This window comes from Arabidopsis thaliana, chromosome 2 (assembly GCF_000001735.4).
Source record: "Arabidopsis thaliana chromosome 2, partial sequence".
In the NCBI taxonomy this organism is placed as follows: domain Eukaryota; kingdom Viridiplantae; phylum Streptophyta; class Magnoliopsida; order Brassicales; family Brassicaceae; genus Arabidopsis; species Arabidopsis thaliana.
The window spans coordinates 19,207,904-19,226,832 of record NC_003071.7 but is presented as its reverse complement, the minus strand read 5'-3'; the positions used below and the strand labels follow the sequence as shown (position 1 = coordinate 19,226,832).

At 33.0% G+C, this 18,929-nt stretch overlaps 4 protein-coding genes across 4 annotated transcripts; 3 read left to right on the top strand and 1 right to left on the bottom strand.

Moving 5' to 3' along the window:
* Nucleotides 1-3,916: 3,916 nt before the first annotated feature.
* On the top strand, nucleotides 3,917-6,108 carry NST1 (NAC (No Apical Meristem) domain transcriptional regulator superfamily protein). Its single transcript, NM_130243.3, has 3 exons — nucleotides 3,917-4,197; nucleotides 4,509-4,795; nucleotides 5,293-6,108. The coding sequence occupies exons 1-3, from the start codon at nucleotides 4,011-4,013 to the stop codon at nucleotides 5,914-5,916; spliced, it is 1,098 nt and encodes a 365-aa protein (NP_182200.2). The 5' UTR covers nucleotides 3,917-4,010; the 3' UTR covers nucleotides 5,917-6,108.
* Nucleotides 6,109-6,246: 138 nt separating this feature from the next.
* Nucleotides 6,247-6,639, bottom strand: AT2G46765 (uncharacterized protein). Its single transcript, NM_001337210.1, has one exon. It carries the CDS (start codon nucleotides 6,491-6,493, stop codon nucleotides 6,269-6,271), a length of 225 nt encoding a protein of 74 aa, NP_001323720.1. The 5' UTR covers nucleotides 6,494-6,639; the 3' UTR covers nucleotides 6,247-6,268.
* A 4,983-nt stretch (nucleotides 6,640-11,622) lies between these two features.
* Nucleotides 11,623-13,952, top strand: GulLO6 (D-arabinono-1,4-lactone oxidase family protein). The gene is made up of 4 exons (NM_130242.2): nucleotides 11,623-12,380; nucleotides 12,467-12,722; nucleotides 12,852-12,953; nucleotides 13,066-13,952. The coding sequence occupies exons 1-4, from the start codon at nucleotides 11,667-11,669 to the stop codon at nucleotides 13,803-13,805; spliced, it is 1,812 nt and encodes a 603-aa protein (NP_182199.1). The 5' UTR covers nucleotides 11,623-11,666; the 3' UTR covers nucleotides 13,806-13,952.
* Nucleotides 13,953-15,811: 1,859 nt separating this feature from the next.
* On the top strand, nucleotides 15,812-18,842 carry GulLO2 (D-arabinono-1,4-lactone oxidase family protein). The gene is made up of 4 exons (NM_130241.3): nucleotides 15,812-16,613; nucleotides 16,718-16,973; nucleotides 17,472-17,573; nucleotides 17,663-18,842. Exons 1-4 carry the CDS (start codon nucleotides 15,924-15,926, stop codon nucleotides 18,388-18,390), a joined length of 1,776 nt encoding a protein of 591 aa, NP_182198.2. The 5' UTR covers nucleotides 15,812-15,923; the 3' UTR covers nucleotides 18,391-18,842.
* Nucleotides 18,843-18,929: the final 87 nt, after the last annotated feature.

Below are 18,929 nucleotides of genomic sequence, written 5' to 3'. Positions count from 1 at the left end.
CGATATCGACTTCCATGAGATGTACATTCTGATTCCATCATTAACGATTCAGGCCTTAGCCGAAATTAGCAGACCGCTATGCTCTAGTTTAGGACACCTAGTTATACAAAAGATTGCTATATATATATTGCCAGCTTATAGGGACACAATCATTACGAAGGGACAAATCTTAATTATGTAACCATCGATTGGGTGATCATGTAAATAAAACGAAATGCGTCATATACATCATACTCTATCCTTTCAAATATCAATATTTGAACACATATATGGTTTGCATAATGTAAGAAGTCAAACTTTGGCGACGTCCGACTAGAGTCTAGAGACAAACTACTATGAGTCTGAATGTGTTAGTTCCAGACTTCGAGTTTAGTTTTATTAAGGAAATTTTTTTTGTTTTAAAAAATGTGTTTTAATTTTTTTGAAAGTATTAGTACTACGTTATATAAATCGACGTTAGCAAAAAGACTCCTTAAAAAATGTTAAACAAATTACAAAACCATTAAAAGAAGAGAAATATTACAAAATACACGTGGATATCGTGAAAGGGTCCAAAGTCTATGGAACTACAGACTTGCCCTTCGCCATTAAAGAAAACGGAGTGTGGAGTCATGACGTCTCACCCATTAAGGCTTAACATATTTTGACGAAAATTCACCAAACTAAGATTGCTTCCCATGCAAACTTTCTTCATCTTCTAGAGAGTTTCCAAATTTAAGTTTTTATTATTTAGAAACAAAATTTCTATCAGTTTCCTTCATTACTTATTATCCATCACCAAATGTATCGTTTACCATGAAAAACAAATACTCTTAAAATAAAATAAATAATAACCAATTTACACTATGAGATATATCCCTAACATATTAAGGTTAATTAGCATATGATTTAATATAGTAGAAAAGAATAATGTGTAATCAAGTGAATAAATAAAAATATCACGGCGTTGAGAACGTACAGATATGTATATTAATATATGCATGTGACAGTTTTGTGACATCATTTTGTAAACTAATAATTGACATAGGCATCAATGAAACCTACAATACTTCACGTGCTCATGGAAAAAACACCAACAATATATAAGTAATGCCCTCAGAACTTACTTAAAGATACGCATATATTAGAAATTTAAATAATTCTACCAACAAAAATTTTTGTAAAGAACTATTTGTTTGTAGAGTTGGATCAGCATCCAGATTTAAACCCTTATTTTTGTTTTTGCCAAGCATCCAGACTTAATCCTATATTAGATACTGTATATGCATCTTGATGGAATATAGACTATATAGAAAGACCAAAAATGGAAGAGTACGAATAAAAATGCATAATATACCTTGGAAATTATTCTTGGTTATTGTGAAACTTAAAACATTTCAACGAAGTCATATACTATTATTTAATCATTGATTTAAAATTGCTAATCAAATCACGTGTTGTTGTTATATATGGATAAAGAGTTAAACTATAACACAACTGAGAAAAAAATAAAGTTATCAATTTTGTTAAGAATCAATGAAGGTTTCACAAGACTGGGAAGAAAAAAAAATAGATATATGGAGTACATAAAACATTAAAATTTTGCTAAATTTTACTTTTGAACTCTATTGATTCGGGTTGACATGATGATAATGTTACATTCGTACAATTTCACAATGAAAAAAACGAGTACTAAATATTGTCAATCAAACATATGAATGTACAAAAATCCATAAACTCTACCAAAATAGAATGAAGATTCTGAAATCAAACCTACTTTTTCTTTTTAATTATAAATTCAACTATATTATAAATTTATTTATCACAAATAATAGAGGAGTGAGAATATTTTAGACAACGCAAATTTCTTTTATTTAGTTCTTATACTTTATTTTTTACCAAACGTTAATTAAAAAAATCACACATACATAATTTCTAAAAAAAATGTATTCTTCAAGTAATATATCTTTCTGAGTACTAGTTTATCTATTTATCTCCGTATTTAATAATCAAAAGTTACGTTTAAAATAGAAACAACTTTTATCAAACAAAATATATTAGAAAACGCATGGTACTGGCTACTGGAAAGAATCATGACCTGTAAATTTCTACAGTTTTCCCGTTTTATATAGTACTTAGAAACTTTGGATTTTCATAGCGCAACCAATAAACACATGGACTTAAGACACAAAAAAAGTTGGGTGCAATGTCATTAATCAAACTAAAAAAATAATGATTAAAAGCATGGAATTCCGAAAACGCAACAAAATGATTCTGTGTTTAGACAAATGCAGAAAGGCCTCTTAACTAATCTTAAATAAAGTCTTAGTTCCAACCACATAAACACTCCTTAGCTCCATTAATTTTGGTTTTCTTAATTACGTTTCTACACAAGTACACGTACTTACACATACAATTCCACAGTCTAAATGATAAAACTATGTGGTTTTTGACGTCATCGTTACCTTTCTGTCGTCTCACCTTTATATAGTGTCTCTAACAGAACGTAACAACCAAATGTTTAAAAAAATAAAAACAGCACCCCTTAATTAGGCTCATTCGTTTTGCACTAACCATACTACAAATCATCTCGAACGATCGAGCAAAGATTTGAAAAATAAATAAACGTATAACTCTAGAGATTTTCATTAGCTAAGAAAAGTGAAATCGATTGTTAATCCTATTTCAGACGGGACAGGAACACTCATTACCCAACTCTATCATCTCTCGAACACCAAACTATATCTACCGTTTGGGGCATTATTTCCCACTTTCTTTCGAAGACAATTTCCCATATATAACATATACACATTATTACTAATATATTTTTATAAATTTTCGTCACATCCCAAAAAAAAACACTCTTTGTCACATCAACTAGTTTTTTTGTAACGATCAAACCTTTTCGTTTAAAAAAAAAAAACTTTTGTAGTGTAAACGTTTATTTATCGATGAAAAAAGCCACATCTTCCGGAGGGAAACTTTTTAAGACACCCTATTTCGACTTTATTTTGTAAATACAGTGTGCATGTGCATATAAAGAGAGATATCATTTGTATAAATATCAAGAATTAGAAGAGAAAAAGAGAGAAGAAGACAATCTATTACTATTACGATGTGTGGGTTGTTAATTTGTTTAAAGGGAGCTTTTCTATAGAGATTTTTAAGGTCAAGGGTCATCGTTCGATGTGGGCTTGCTTCCTACAATCTAGTTGCCTTACGGGGCCTACTCTTTTTCTTTTGATAACTACATCACCTTTTTTTTCTCCGACAACTATATATCACTTTTTTTATGTTTTCCTTTTTTTCTTCACAATAATTCTTTACTCGTTGCAAATGTAAAGATACACAAAGTTACTTATTTTGTTTACGATGGTTCTTAGTAGTTTAAAGAATTAATGAATAAGATAAACCTAAACTTTGAAAAGACTAAAAAAAATGTATAACAACATACATTATACGTATTTGAAATAGTCCAAGTGATATTATGTCATTGATATTAGCACAAATAATTACGATGCCTGATATTGTCACATTTGATGATTTTAAGTTCTTGTAAAAGATAAGTGTAACTAAATCACTATAGTGAGGCCCACGTTTTAATTTCTAAACTAATTACAATGACAATAAAATAGCAAAACTATTTAAAACTAGACGCCAAAAAAAATTGAAACTAATAATTGTGAAAAAAGAACAAGAGAATAATAATCATTAATAATTGACAAGTGAAATTAATATATTGCTCTTGGAGGGTTATATTTTAATTTTCAAACTAAATAATGAATACAAATGGAAAAGCTAATGATAAGAGTTGAATTTTAATAATTAAGAAAAACAAAAAAAGGTGTACAAGGAGACACATGCGTTTTCCTCATGCATCTTGTTTTTATACAACAATATATATATATATATTGAGTCATTCTCTGCTAGCTCTCTCATCTCCAACTTTCAGTATGATATATAGTTACAATTAAATAAACCTCACATGCTCTATTCTTGCTTGATTTTTGAGTTAATCTTGAATCTCTTTGATGATGTCAAAATCTATGAGCATATCAGTGAACGGACAATCTCAAGTGCCTCCTGGGTTTAGGTTTCATCCGACCGAGGAAGAGCTGTTGCAGTATTATCTCCGGAAGAAAGTTAATAGCATCGAGATCGATCTTGATGTCATTCGCGACGTTGATCTCAACAAGCTCGAGCCTTGGGACATTCAAGGTTTATTTCCATAAAGAAATTTTTTATGAATTAATTTTCTCTCTTTCACACTCTCATAATCCAATTTTCCGAATTTATTAATTTTTCCATATATATGAAAGTGCTGTCTTGTCTATACTACTTTCGATTCATGACGTGATCTCATGTATCCTTTTACGAGAATATGACTAGAGTACAGAGAATCTACACTTAGTTGTTGATGTTGTTTGTTCATATTCGGAGTTAGTTACTGCAAAGACCAACATAGGTTTGGTTATTATACAATTTACTATTTAAGTTTTTTTCTTCTGATTATTTTTGTCGTTATGCAGAGATGTGTAAAATAGGAACAACGCCACAAAACGACTGGTATTTCTTTAGCCACAAGGACAAAAAATATCCGACGGGAACGAGAACTAACAGAGCCACTGCGGCTGGATTTTGGAAAGCAACTGGCCGCGACAAGATCATATATAGCAATGGCCGTAGAATTGGGATGAGAAAGACTCTTGTTTTCTACAAAGGCCGAGCTCCTCACGGCCAAAAATCTGATTGGATCATGCATGAATATAGACTCGATGACAACATTATTTCCCCCGAGGATGTCACCGTTCATGAGGTATGTATTAATTCCATCATAACCTAAATACGAGTTATTCAATCAAAGGATTTGGTCTCTTTTTTGAATATCTCATTTTACATCACAATCTCGATTTTGTTTTGATTAATTATTATTTCATTGACCATTATAAAAGTTGTTACTGATGATAAGATGTACAAGTAAAAAATATCATGTAATTAATATATATATAAAGGTAATTAATATATTTTAAAAAACAATATTTATGCAAAGTATGATCGTAATTTTCTTTAATAACATTATGAAAACTATCACATATTCGTTTTCGTTATTATTTTTTTCTTAAATTCCCAATATTTAATGATAATAGTTTTAGTTACTTCTTCCCACAAATATTTCTTTTCTCCTTTGTCATATACAGACGCACATGAAACTGAAATATGAATTTTCTTTTTCTTTTTGGTTTTAACCTAAATGGGATTAGTGCAAAACATGAACTTTGCTAATATATCTTAGTTGATTTTTGAATATTTAAGGTCGTGAGTATTATAGGGGAAGCATCACAAGACGAAGGATGGGTGGTGTGTCGTATTTTCAAGAAGAAGAATCTTCACAAAACCCTAAACAGTCCCGTCGGAGGAGCTTCCCTGAGCGGCGGCGGAGATACGCCGAAGACGACATCATCTCAGATCTTCAACGAGGATACTCTCGACCAATTTCTTGAACTTATGGGGAGATCTTGTAAAGAAGAGCTAAATCTTGACCCTTTCATGAAACTCCCAAACCTCGAAAGCCCTAACAGTCAGGCAATCAACAACTGCCACGTAAGCTCTCCCGACACTAATCATAATATCCACGTCAGCAACGTGGTCGACACTAGCTTTGTTACTAGCTGGGCGGCTTTAGACCGCCTCGTGGCCTCGCAGCTTAACGGACCCACATCATATTCAATTACAGCCGTCAATGAGAGCCACGTGGGCCATGATCATCTCGCTTTGCCTTCCGTCCGATCTCCGTACCCCAGCCTAAACCGGTCCGCTTCGTACCACGCCGGTTTAACACAGGAATATACACCGGAGATGGAGCTATGGAATACGACGACGTCGTCTCTATCGTCATCGCCTGGCCCATTTTGTCACGTGTCGAATGGTAGTGGATAACGGAAATGGAGGGAAAGAGAGAGAGGCACACACACATAAGACATTTCACATTTGTGTAAAAAGATATAATCATACCATATAGTTGTTGAAACATATAAAAGAAAGTCAGATTTGTGATAATTACAGTGGTTATGTGAAATATTGTAAAATAGATTAATATAAGAATTTAAAAGAGGAGAATAAAGATCTCAAAAAGGAGATATTTCGTTATTGTTGGGGAGAGCATTACATTTCATTATAATAATCAAAATGTCTTCCATTTAATTTTATAGTTTTCCTTCTAGAAGAAAAAAAAAACATATTACGAGAAGCTTCGCCGCCCCGCCTAGGGTTTCCAGTTCCGGTGGCTTTTTCAGCACCAAAACCGGAATTTCTTTGTTGTAATCTCTTTAGTTTCGTTTTCTTGTGGGTTTAATGTGATCTGAATCCTATTTTCTTCCAACGGTCTCTGTTCTAAATTCACAGATCTAGATCTGTGAAGTCTAAATCCTTTGCTCTTCCAGTTTTGCTGCTTGTTTGTCTCCTTCGTCTGCAGCTTCAGTTCTGGCCGTTCCAACCATGGCAGAGGCAGGTTCATTTCGATCTTTCATCGCCTCAGATGCAGATCTCTCTCCATTGAAGATCTAGTTCTCCTTCCTTTCTTCTTGAGACCTTGTCCTTTGGGTTTCGGGGTGTTGTTTGATGTCTCACCGCCGTTTGTGGTAAGGAGAGTCTTGATTTTATTTTCTTTGGTTAGATCTCTAGTCTCAGATCTGTTTTTTAAAATAACTTTGGATTTAGACTTTGTTTTTCAGTTTTGAGTTTTTTAGTAATGGATCTGGGAAGTTTAGGTTTAGTATCATTGTTGTTATTTAATTTGGGTTTTTCCCCTTTAGATCTATCTTAGTTCCCGGGAGATGTATTGTGCTCGCCGGCTTAGTCTTTGGAAGGAGTGTTTTCCCTTGCCAACTTATATAATTCAACTCTTGTAAGGTTCTAATCCATCAATAAAATTTTAATTTTCTGTGAAAAAAAATAAAAAAAATTATAAGCCCATAATCTTGAAAATAATTTAGAAAATATAATTAAAAATTACAAGAACTACATAATATTTTACGACCAAAAGGCGATAGACAATTTTGATACAAGACATTGTGTCTTTTCTAGCCATATATTATAATACACTAATTATCTTCATAGATACATATTAAAATATGTGTTTTAGTAGGCACAGAAATTGATGGACTATGTTATCTTAATTAAGTACTATTAGTCGTCAATTGTATGTTTGAGATTAATAGATTATGATTGAGTATCATTAATAGCAGTCGACATAATAGTATGCTTTCAATTGTTCTTATTCAAGGAGAAACAAACGACGTATAGTACACTTATTTAAATAAATAAAAATTCTAAATCAATCATAATCTATTAATCTCAAACATAGTATCGAGTTATATAGTACAAAAAGATAAGCTAACCTAATATTCTCTTATTGATTATAATTATGTACCCTTTAAACATGTGTATCATTTGCACCAACAAAAAAAAAACATGTCAAAATTACATAATTGAGCAAATTCGGATTTTCATTTAATTCTTCTTGATCAGAATAATCAATCCGAGTTTAATTCGTCTTCCATTATGCAAAAAAAAAACAAAAATTAAGAAGTCTTTATATTAAAAGCATACATATATATGTTTGTAGTGACCGAGAAAACGAGATACTCTCTATGGTCAAATAAATACCCGTCTTCTCAAGTACCATCTTTAGTTTGTTTGATTTTTTGGTATTACATATCAAAATTCGAATTTATTTTAAAAATATCATAGAAAAGTATTTTGTAAAGAAGCTTTGTAAGTTATAAGTTTATGGTAGATTGGTAGTTTAAGGTTTCATATATATACTTGTGGTATATTTGATTTTTAAAAACTAGTTTATTTGTCTCTTGTTAATTTTCGTCATATATTTTACGTGGAAAATTGGGCTCATCTATATAATACTATTGTTTTATAATTTATACAAATGTGCTCCAAGCCGACTATAAATACGACTAGTACTCTCTTCTGCGATACATATTTAAATATTTATTTACTGTGAAAAGCTCGAGTCATAACGATCATCCGATTATTAGTAAAACTTCATATAATCTTTTCGATATATCTAGAGTAAAAATTCAACTTATCCATCTGTAATAAGAACTTATTCTACACGTCATTATAAGTTATAACCCGACATTTGGAGATAAACAATATGGGGATTGTCCCCCTTAGATAATTAATGAAACTTCCCTATTTTGTCACAAAATTTCTAATGATAATTTTGAGGTATGGGTCGAGAGATCAATTATCCAAGTATGCCTTCCCGAAAAATTGACAATTCATCCTCAACGCCATAATTAATATATACACATAAACATGTCATTGATTAAAATTCGAAGGGTTACTAACTATAGTAAAAGACATATTATAAGGACTGAAATTTTCAACTACGTAGTACTACTAAAAGGCCACTAATACTTTACGTACGTTATCACTTTTGTACTGGGTGAAACCTTCACATTTGTTTTTCCTAATTTGTATAAATAAGAAACTTGATCTCATGGAACCGAAAATTACCATGCACGTGTCCACGGTATTAATTAGTATATACATATAGAAGTTAAATTTGTTGTTGTCTTGTTGAAATAAATAATCGTGGTGTATAGACTCTGTAAATAACTAAAAATATCAAAGGTCACTTGAATAAAAAAGTTAGGAGTTTCATATTATACATGCATGTATTATGTATATGCAAACACACTAGCATACTTCAGACTATAACACACCATCTCTTTCCGATCGTGACTACACAAAAGCTAAAACCGCTTCACAAGGGAGATAAAGTCCGACGAGAACGGATTTGCCGACAAAAATTAACCTAAGTCCATCATCGTTTTCCCTCACTTTATTACTTATTTATCTTACACTAACGAGTTTCGAGGATGATTCTCTCAAGGCATATTAGGATTTTTTTTTGATGCTCCTTTAATTCACTGTCCTTTGATGTCTATATCGCTCAACCATTTTGCTCTTTTTACCTTTATTAAATTTCTCACCATTAATCATACACATATCTTATCTCTAACAAACCCACAAGGATTATGGAGAAAAAAAAACTAAAATCATAATTAGAAAGAGATAGCCAACTCAATCACCTATAATAACCTCGGAATGAGTTGCTTTCGCAATCAAACCATACACCTTAATAACCATGGGAGGGTTATAAACCAAATCAAGCTAATTAATTTTTGAACCATCAACCATGCAGCGTTGTCATAAACAAATTTAATGGTTATTGAGAAAATGCACCGAATGCGAATTTATTGCCGACATCGATCTACAATTCTACATGAAGATGATTATTGGACTAACAATTTTCAACAACGAGGGTATATATATGAACAAAAGATGGTCGAGATAATATTTATGTAAGACTCTTTATAAGAATATAATAACCAAGAAGATGATTCAGGGTAGGTGCGATGGGATAGTGCAAGCTCGTCCCAACGAGGTCTAACATCCATGTCGGAAAAAATGTATATACAACAGTCTGATTTTACAAAAAAAAAAAAAAAACAGTCTGCTTTTGTGTTTCAAATGTGAAAAGTTTTTTTTTTTTCAATAAATTTGAAAGAAATTAATCAATAAAAAGGTGATTGGAATCTTCTGTTTAATTTTTCTCTTTTTTGTATTTAATTTCCCATCATTTTGATGTGATTACAATTGGGTCAGAATCTATTATGCTTGAAGCTTCGCCTTTATGGAAATTGATTCGAATTATAGTTAACATGAATCATGTGTATTCGTTTACACATGACATTGAATTTCTGGGGTTATGACATAAGAAGGTTCGAGTGGTAATAAACGTATATGGTTATTTTCATTTTCTTAATGCATTACTCATATATATATATATATATTAAAAATCTAGTCAGTATTCATATATATATATATATATATATATATTAAAAATCTAGTCAGTATTCATTATATATAATGTTTTGTGATAAAAGTATATGTTTTAACTGATTTTCAAGTAGAAGCTCCACTAATAAGTACTTGAGAGATGACCGTTTGTTGAAAGCTTTTGCATGGTTTTTATAATAAAATTATATATTTGATAAAAACATATTTGTTTAACTGTTATCACTTAAACAATGAAAAGTGTTTGTATAATTACATTTGATTTCTAATATAGTTGGGTTTTAGACTGGTTGAAAGTTCATTCCTTTTGCATTGCAACGGGTTATACTACTCCCAAGTAAAATGCTGGGCCTGGGCTGAATGACCGAATGCTATCTTATATGTACTACAATTATTATTTTTTCTAAAAATTTAAAACTAGAATATCATTTATCAAAAAAGTAAAAAAATATGAAAACCTATACAAAGCCAAAACCAAAAAAAGAAACACACACACACACCTACACGTTTCTTTATATTCGTTCGTACATTTGACTAGTCGGAAAACTACACGTTCAGTATGCTGACTTTTCTAATAAATTAAATCAAGTGGACGGTAATATTCAATACGTGCGTGTCTCACTGTTTTTTTTTTTTTTTTTTTTGGCTCCACTAGTTTGATTAATACGTACGTACCTAAAGTTAGGCAGACTGAGTTGTTTGGTAAATCAACTAATAATATCTTAACATACAATAAACCTAATATATTTATAACTTGTAGTATCATATTTTTGTGAAGATTCTACGGTAGAGGTTTGGACCGTGTGGTGCAATTCTTCCTAGTTACTTTGTGTGAAAAGGAAAACTACGAATAGTGATGGTAACTGCACAAAACATTAAGCAGCCTGCATAAAGTATATTTATTTGTCGTAACGATTACAATTGTAATTTTGTAACAGAAAGAAACATTATAATTGGCGCAAAATTTATTAAACCAAAAAAAAAAAAAAAATGGTGCAAAACTTTAAAAAAGTAAAGTATTTCTAATTTGATGATATATAAGATATAGTACTCTCCAGATCTCTCCATTTATTGTCAATTAAGTAAAATTTTAAGTTGAAAACTTATCTTCCGTAAATAAACAAATGTGATTGGTACGAATTAATAAAGCAAGCCAAAAAAATACATGCACAACTTTTAATTGTTACCAAGTGACAGTACGTACAGTAGTTATGTGGTCAACTGGTCATTGCTATGTTGATGGGGGACATATTACTTTTGATTTCTGCTGAACACATTTCTGTGGTTATTAGAATGTTTACATAGCAATCATATATAATCTGTGGACTTAAAACTTTTATCAAATTTATTTATTTATTTAAATTCATCGGCTTAGTTTTGGTTTGATTGAGGTCTCTCATATACCACAATCATATATATATATATATATATATATTCAATAATATAGTATTGGATATATCATAAAATTAATTAAAGAGATTGGCTCAATACAAAGTTCTCTGAACATTCTTTGTTTGCATAAGTATAAAAAGATGTGATAAGTTTTGGTATATAGATTTTTATTTTTTTTAGACAAAAATATTTCTCGTTGAAATACTAATGAGAGAAGATGATCATTAATCTTATCTTACAAGCATCTCATATCTCAGTTCTTTTCCTATCAACCAGATATAATTAACTAAGTAACACTAAACCGTCCTTTTACGCCACACAACCTCTACATACACCAAACGTATATATCTATCTACTACACACACAAAAAAACACCAAATGCAATATACGTTTGAAAAGAGGCCCCCCCATTAATGGCATTTACTTCCTCTCCTTCGTATGGTTCCCTAAATGCTGCATTTTGGCGCACCATTTTCGTAGTACACTGTATATCTACACTAGTCTTCACTACGATCTCAACACCACCCGAAGATCCTGTCAAATGTGTGTCGGGAAACACGAACTGTACAGTTACAAACTCATATGGAGCCTTCCCAGACCGTTCCACGTGTCGAGCCGCCAATGTGGCTTATCCAACAACCGAAGCCGAGCTTATCTCTGTCGTGGCTGCAGCCACTAAAGCCGGGCGGAAAATGCGTGTAACCACCCGATATTCCCATAGCATCACTAAGCTTGCGTGTACCGACGGGACCGACGGTTTGCTTATAAGTACAAAGTTTCTAAACCACACGGTGCGAACCGATGCAACGGCCATGACCTTGACGGTTGAGAGCGGTGTGACACTTAGGCAGCTAATCGCTGAAGCGGCTAAAGTTGGATTGGCGTTGCCTTATGCACCATATTGGTGGGGTCTAACCGTGGGTGGTATGATGGGGACCGGTGCTCACGGGAGCTCATTATGGGGTAAAGGAAGTGCGGTCCATGATTACGTGACCGAGATCAGGATTGTTAGTCCTGGTTCGGTCAATGACGGCTTTGCCAAGGTTAGAGTTTTAAGAGAGACTACAACGCCTAAAGAATTTAACGCCGCTAAGGTTTCTCTTGGCGTTCTTGGGGTTATCTCTCAGGTTAGATCAATTAAAAATTCATATTTTGTTCTTATTACGTAACAATATCAGTCATAGCTCTAACACTTTTTTTTTACTCAAAAAAGGTAACCCTTAAATTGCAACCGATGTTTAAGAGATCGTTAAGGTATGTCATGAGAAATGATTCGGATTTTGGGGATCAAGCCGTAACATTTGGGATGAAACATGAGTTTGCGGATTTCATATGGTTACCAAGCCAAGGCAAAGTGGTGTATCGAATGGACGACCGAGTAGCGGTCAACACATCAGGCAACGGTTTGCTCGATTTCATGCCGTTCCGTTCGCAACTTTCTGCCGCATTAGCCATCATAAGATCCTCAGGTTCATCCTTATTTATTGTTTGCATATGATACACAATCTTTAAATATATATCACTGAATAGTGAATAGTTTTCTATTTATTAAATGTTATACATGACCTTTTATTTATTGTTGCTTTGTATAAAATAAGAGGAGACGCAAGAGAGGTTCAGAGATGCGAATGGGAAGTGTGCGGGAGCCACATTAATTACGTCTACACTGTTTGCTACATCATACGGTTTGACCAACAATGGTATTTAACTAAACTTTTGTTTATTTTTACTTGTACATTTGCATCATTTTACATCGATCGAATATTAAGTCACTCCTACCTTTATTATGGTTTAAACATTCACCGGCTTTAGGCATGATATTTACCGGTTATCCGGTTATTGGAAGCCAGAACCGTATGATGTCGTCAGGATCATGCCTAGACAGTCTTCATGATGGATTAATCACAGCGTGTCCATGGGACTCACGTATAAAAAGTGAATTCTTCCACCAAACAACTTTCAGTATTCCGCTCACGCAAGTCAAAAGTTTCATCAACGACATCAAATCTCTTGTCAAGATAGAGTCGAAATCTTTGTGCGTGCTTGAGCTATACGATGGTATTCTAATGCGTTATGTCACATCTTCTCCGGCGTATCTCGGGAAAGAAACAGAGGCTTTGGACTTTGACCTCACGTATTACCGAGCCAAAGATCCGTTATCACCGCGACTATACGAAGATTTTATCGAAGAAATCGAGCAAATTGCGTTGTTCAAGTATAACGCCTTGCCGCATTGGGGTAAGAACAGGAACTTAGCGTTTGATGGAGTGATTAAAAAGTACAAGAATGTGCCGGCATTCTTGAAAGTAAAAGAAAGCTATGATCCAATGGGTTTATTCTCAAGCGAATGGACTGATCAGATCTTAGGAATCAAAGGAAATGTGACGATAATAAAAGATGGATGCGCATTAGAGGGTTTGTGCGTATGTTCGGAGGATGCTCATTGTGCTCCGACCAAAGGATATTTTTGTCGACCAGGAAAAGTCTACAAAGAAGCTAGGGTATGTACACGTGCTGATGACATAAGTGTGATTCAATCACTAAGTTACTAATCTTCATTGCTTCTTTTTTATTTTTTCATTACTAATTTTTCATTGCTTGTTTTAGATATAAGATACTTATCTTCTTTATATGTGGTCGATATTTATCATGACGAGTTATTGTTAATGTTGTGGTAGCAATAAAAATGTAAGAGGCAGAAAAAAAAAAAAAAAAAAATCGTGAGGCACGATGCCTAATAATTTCGATGTCTTGGTTAGTTTCTACTTTTGACTAATGAAAAGGAATTAGAAAGAAAAAAAATCAAAGTCAAAGTACATTTTAAGGTGTCGTATCTTGAAACTTGTTCCACTGAGGAGTGAGGGTTATGGGTTTATTATTTATTTTACCAAATGCGCATGTTCATAAATCATTAATTAGGTCATTTTCTGCCTTGCGCTACAAATAAGACCCTTTGTTTTTTTTTTTTTTTTTTTTAAATAAGACCCTTTGTTGCGAAAACAATAATGATGTTAATAATTGAGGACAAATAAACTACGTACTTTTTTTTTAGCAAACGACAAATAAACTACTTAAGAGATATAAAACCAAAAAAAAAAAAAAAAAAACTTGTGAGATATACATATACCTTAAATAACAAGATAAAATTTTAGGATTGAGTATCGTGGACTTCAAAATTTGAACCGAATACGAAATAAAATTCGCAAAGTTCAAGATACTGACATGTGTGTGCAAGGAAGAATAGTTTAAAACCCTTTAACAAAAAAAAAAAAGGAAGACTAGTTTTTTTCTTCAATATCTGATATTTATTTTCTTACAAACACTATTTCTATTAAAACTTTATTTTTGTATTAGAAATTAAATAGGATTTTAAATTCATTAGATTATGTTTCAGATTAGTGCTACCATTATATGTATTTGAAGATTACATATCATTACACAATGCAGTAATATATATTCTGTAGGATTTATCAAAAAATTTGGAGAAAAGTTTGAACTATGACTAGTACTGACTTTCATTTATTAAGATTACTCCCATGGACTTTCATTTACTAAGATTACTCCCATGGACTTTCATTGAATCATTTACTTTGTGTGTGAAGGCAACGGCTTGTGAAAGGCGTGCGTACCTTGGCGATCTTATCTTCTTTCAAATAAAATTGATTATTCACTGTATATTGGACAAAACCACAACTAATGTTTTTTTATTATAATAAAACTCAACTAGTGGGTGTAGTATATAGGCCATGAATGTCTATAATTTTAAAATAGTTTTCTGGCTTTTGGTTTTTATTTTTTAGTTTTAGATTATTTTTTTTCTTAAAAATTTGAATGGTAGTTTGTTGGGTGTCCTACTTTATTTAGTTTTTGATTTTTATGTTAATGGATTATATTTTCGTTAGAAAAAAAGAAATAAAAAATATGATTGATGATTTTTGAGGAAAAATCCCAAGTCCTAAAAATTACAGATTTTAGTTTTTCTTTGAAAAATAGTTAAACACTGAAAAACTAGTTTTTTATTTCTTAGATTAATAAATTGTTTTCAATTTAAATCTTGAATGACTATAAAATAAATTTTGGAAAAAAAACTAAAACTAAAAATTAGTTCAAAAACTACGTACAAACATTCAAGGCCATATATAGCTTAATATATGAATTCAAGACATTACAGACTTGAGTTATTAATATAATGCTACTACAGTAGTTGAAATTATCGTGTACATGTATTAGCTCACTAAAATATCTAAGTCATCGTTGGTTTTTTCAATTTTCATAAAATCACCGGGTGAATAATTTGACTAAACAAGAATATTTTTTTTTTGATTAAAGACTAATGAGATTGCCATAGACTATGATACTTGATAAGAATATGGTCAAGTCTTTTAAGACAACGTAATAGAAATGAAATTAAGAAGACAGTCCATAAAAATGAATGGAATATTATAAAATAATCGAATATGATTAATTAGTGGTTAATACTCTCTTACGTACAAGATTGCATGAACCATCTCATCTCAACCTCTTTTGATTTAACTAAACATAATATTTTATTTAAATACTATTGAACCCGCCTTAACGCCACACAATATCTATATATACCAAATATATTTACAAAGCCGACATTCACAAATCACAACAAATTAAGATTCAACAAAACTGAATCAAACCCCATGGCATTTACTTTTCCTCCTTCGTATCGCACGCTAGTCGGGTTATATTATATATTTACACTTATGCACACGGCTGTCTCAACACCACCCGATGATCCTGTCAAATGTGTGTCAGGAAACACGAACTGTACAGTCACTAACTCATACGGAGCCTTCCCAGACAGGTCCACATGTCGAGCCGCCAACGTGGCATACCCAAAAACTGAAGCCGAGCTTGTCTCTGTCGTGGCTGCAGCCACTCAAGCCGGACGGAAAATGCGTGTAACAACTCGATATTCCCATAGCATTACTAAGCTCGTGTGTACCGACGGAACCGAAGGTTTGTTCATAAGCACAAAGTTTCTAAACCATACGGTACAAGCCGATGCAACAGCCATGACCATGACGGTTGAGAGTGGCATGACGCTTAGGCAGTTAATCGTTGAAGCGGCTAAAGTTGGATTGGCGTTACCTTATGCACCGTATTGGTGGGGGCTGACCGTTGGTGGTATGATGGGAACCGGTGCTCACGGGAGCTCATTGTGGGGTAAAGGAAGTGCAGTCCATGATTATGTGACCGAGATCAGGATGGTTAGTCCTGGTTCGGTCAACGAAGGGTTTGCAAAGATTAGAATTTTAAGCGAGACTACGACTCCTAACGAGTTTAACGCGGCTAAGGTTTCTCTTGGCGTCCTTGGCGTTATCTCTCAGGTTAGAAAACTTAAAATTTCAGTTTCAGTTTTTACTACAAAGCTATATCATATTTCTAGGCCATTTTCTTTAGATGTTTACATTTTGTTTTTGTTTTTTTAAAGGTAACTTTTGAATTGCAACCGATGTTCAAGAGATCGCTGACATATACTATGAGAAACGATTCGGATTTTGAAGATCAAGCCGTTACTTTTGGAAAGAAACACGAGTTTGCGGATTTCATATGGTTACCAAGCCAAGGAAAAGTGGTGTATCGAAGAGATGACCGAGTAGCGGTCAACACATCGGGCAATGGTTTGTTCGATTTCTTGCCATTCCGTTCACAACTCTCTGCGGCAATAGCCATCATACGAACATCAGGTACTTCTCGTCTATCCTTTTTCTAAGGGTTTGCGTTGACTTTTAAAAACTGAACGTAAAGGTACAATCTTGTTCGTATAAAAACAAAGAAAAAAGGGTACAATTTTGTCCATAAAGTTTATCTTTAAATCAAAGAAAAACATTATCCGATCCAGACTCCCATTTTGTATGAAATTTTTTACTCAGTAGGTTTCATTTTCATTTAAGTCCTATTAAATTTTTTAGGTATTAAATTTAAACCATTAGTTAACCAAAAACACAAGATAAATTTTCAGTGGCCTTATTAGAAGTAGTTGGTCCATAACCCTTAATAGAACCATTAGTTAACCAATAACAAAATAATCAGGTTATTTTTGAATTTGTATATAAAATTATAACTCTTGGATCCAACTAGGCAACTACCGATATTTAAATAAGAGATTATCAGGAAAACAAAATGTTGATATACAGAATTCTACACGTAACTTTAATTTGTTTTCGTTTATAATAATAATCAAGAGGAGACGCAAGAGAGGTTCAGAGATGCGAATGGGAAGTGTGTGGGAGCCACAATAATTTCATCTACACTGTTTGCTCCCTCATACGGTTTGACCAACAATGGTAATTATTTCTTTTCATTTTACTTACACGTTTTCATTGATTTTACGTACAGAGAATATTCTTGCTTACCTACCTTTATGTTTCAATAGGCATTATATTCACTGGTTATCCTGTCGTTGGAAGCCAAAACCGTATGATGTCGTCAGGATCGTGTCTAGACAGCCTTCAAGATGGATTGATCACGGCGTGTGCATGGGACTCACGTATAAAAGGCGAATTTTTTCATCAAACAACTTTGAGTGTCCCTCTCACCCAAGTTAAAAGTTTTATCAGCGACATCAAATCACTTGTAAAGATCGAACAAAAATCTCTGTGTGGCCTTGAGCTTCACTATGGTATTCTAATGCGCTATGTCACATCATCTCCCGCTTATCTAGGGAAAGAAACCGAAGCCCTAGACTTTGACATAACATATTACCGAGCTAAAGACCCGTTAACACCGCGACTCTACGAAGATTTCATCGAAGAAATCGAGCAAATTGCATTGTTCAAATATAACGCATTGCCACATTGGGGTAAGAACAGAAACTTGGCGTTTGATGGAGTGATTAGAAAGTACAACAACGCACCCGCATTCTTGAAAGTAAAAGATAGTTATGATCCAAAAGGTTTATTCTCGAGCGAATGGACAGATCAGATCCTAGGAATTAAAGGAAACGCGTCAATAGTAAAAGATGGGTGTGCATTGGAGGGTTTGTGTATATGTTCGAAGGATGCTCATTGTGCTCCGGCGAAAGGCTATTTGTGTCGACCGGGAAAAGTGTACAAAGAGGCTAGGGTTTGTACACGTGTTGATGGGATAATAAGTGTTATTTAAACAGTAAGTTCTTAATTTTCATTGCTTCTTATATCAGTAACAGCCATCGTCTATATGCGTGGGTCAATATTTATTGTGAGCCTAATAATGTTATTGTGTTGCAACAATAATGTTTTATTGATTCGTGCTATAGTGTTAGTACGTAAATCATTTCAATCGGCCGTGCGGAGGAGGATCTTTTATTTATTTATATTCCACAGATCTATTCTTGTTCCTTTTACTATGAAAATTGGAAGAGTAGTTATAGTAGATATCTGTTCTGGTTCTGGCTAGCTATAGGTTTTCCTAGTAAATGTGGGGGATTTTATCATTTTGTGCATACACAGTTTCTTAAGATGATACAATTATAATTTTTATTTTTTATATCATATCGCATGACCACACCCCAATTATTGTTATAATTATTACCGAATGAAAAACAAAAACCATCCTCCCCAAAATGCGCAACGTCTCGTGCCTTCCCTTGACGCCCGTATAGAATGGGCCATATATATAGTCAAATAAGTATTCCCACTAAACTATGCAAGTCGTCGTACGTC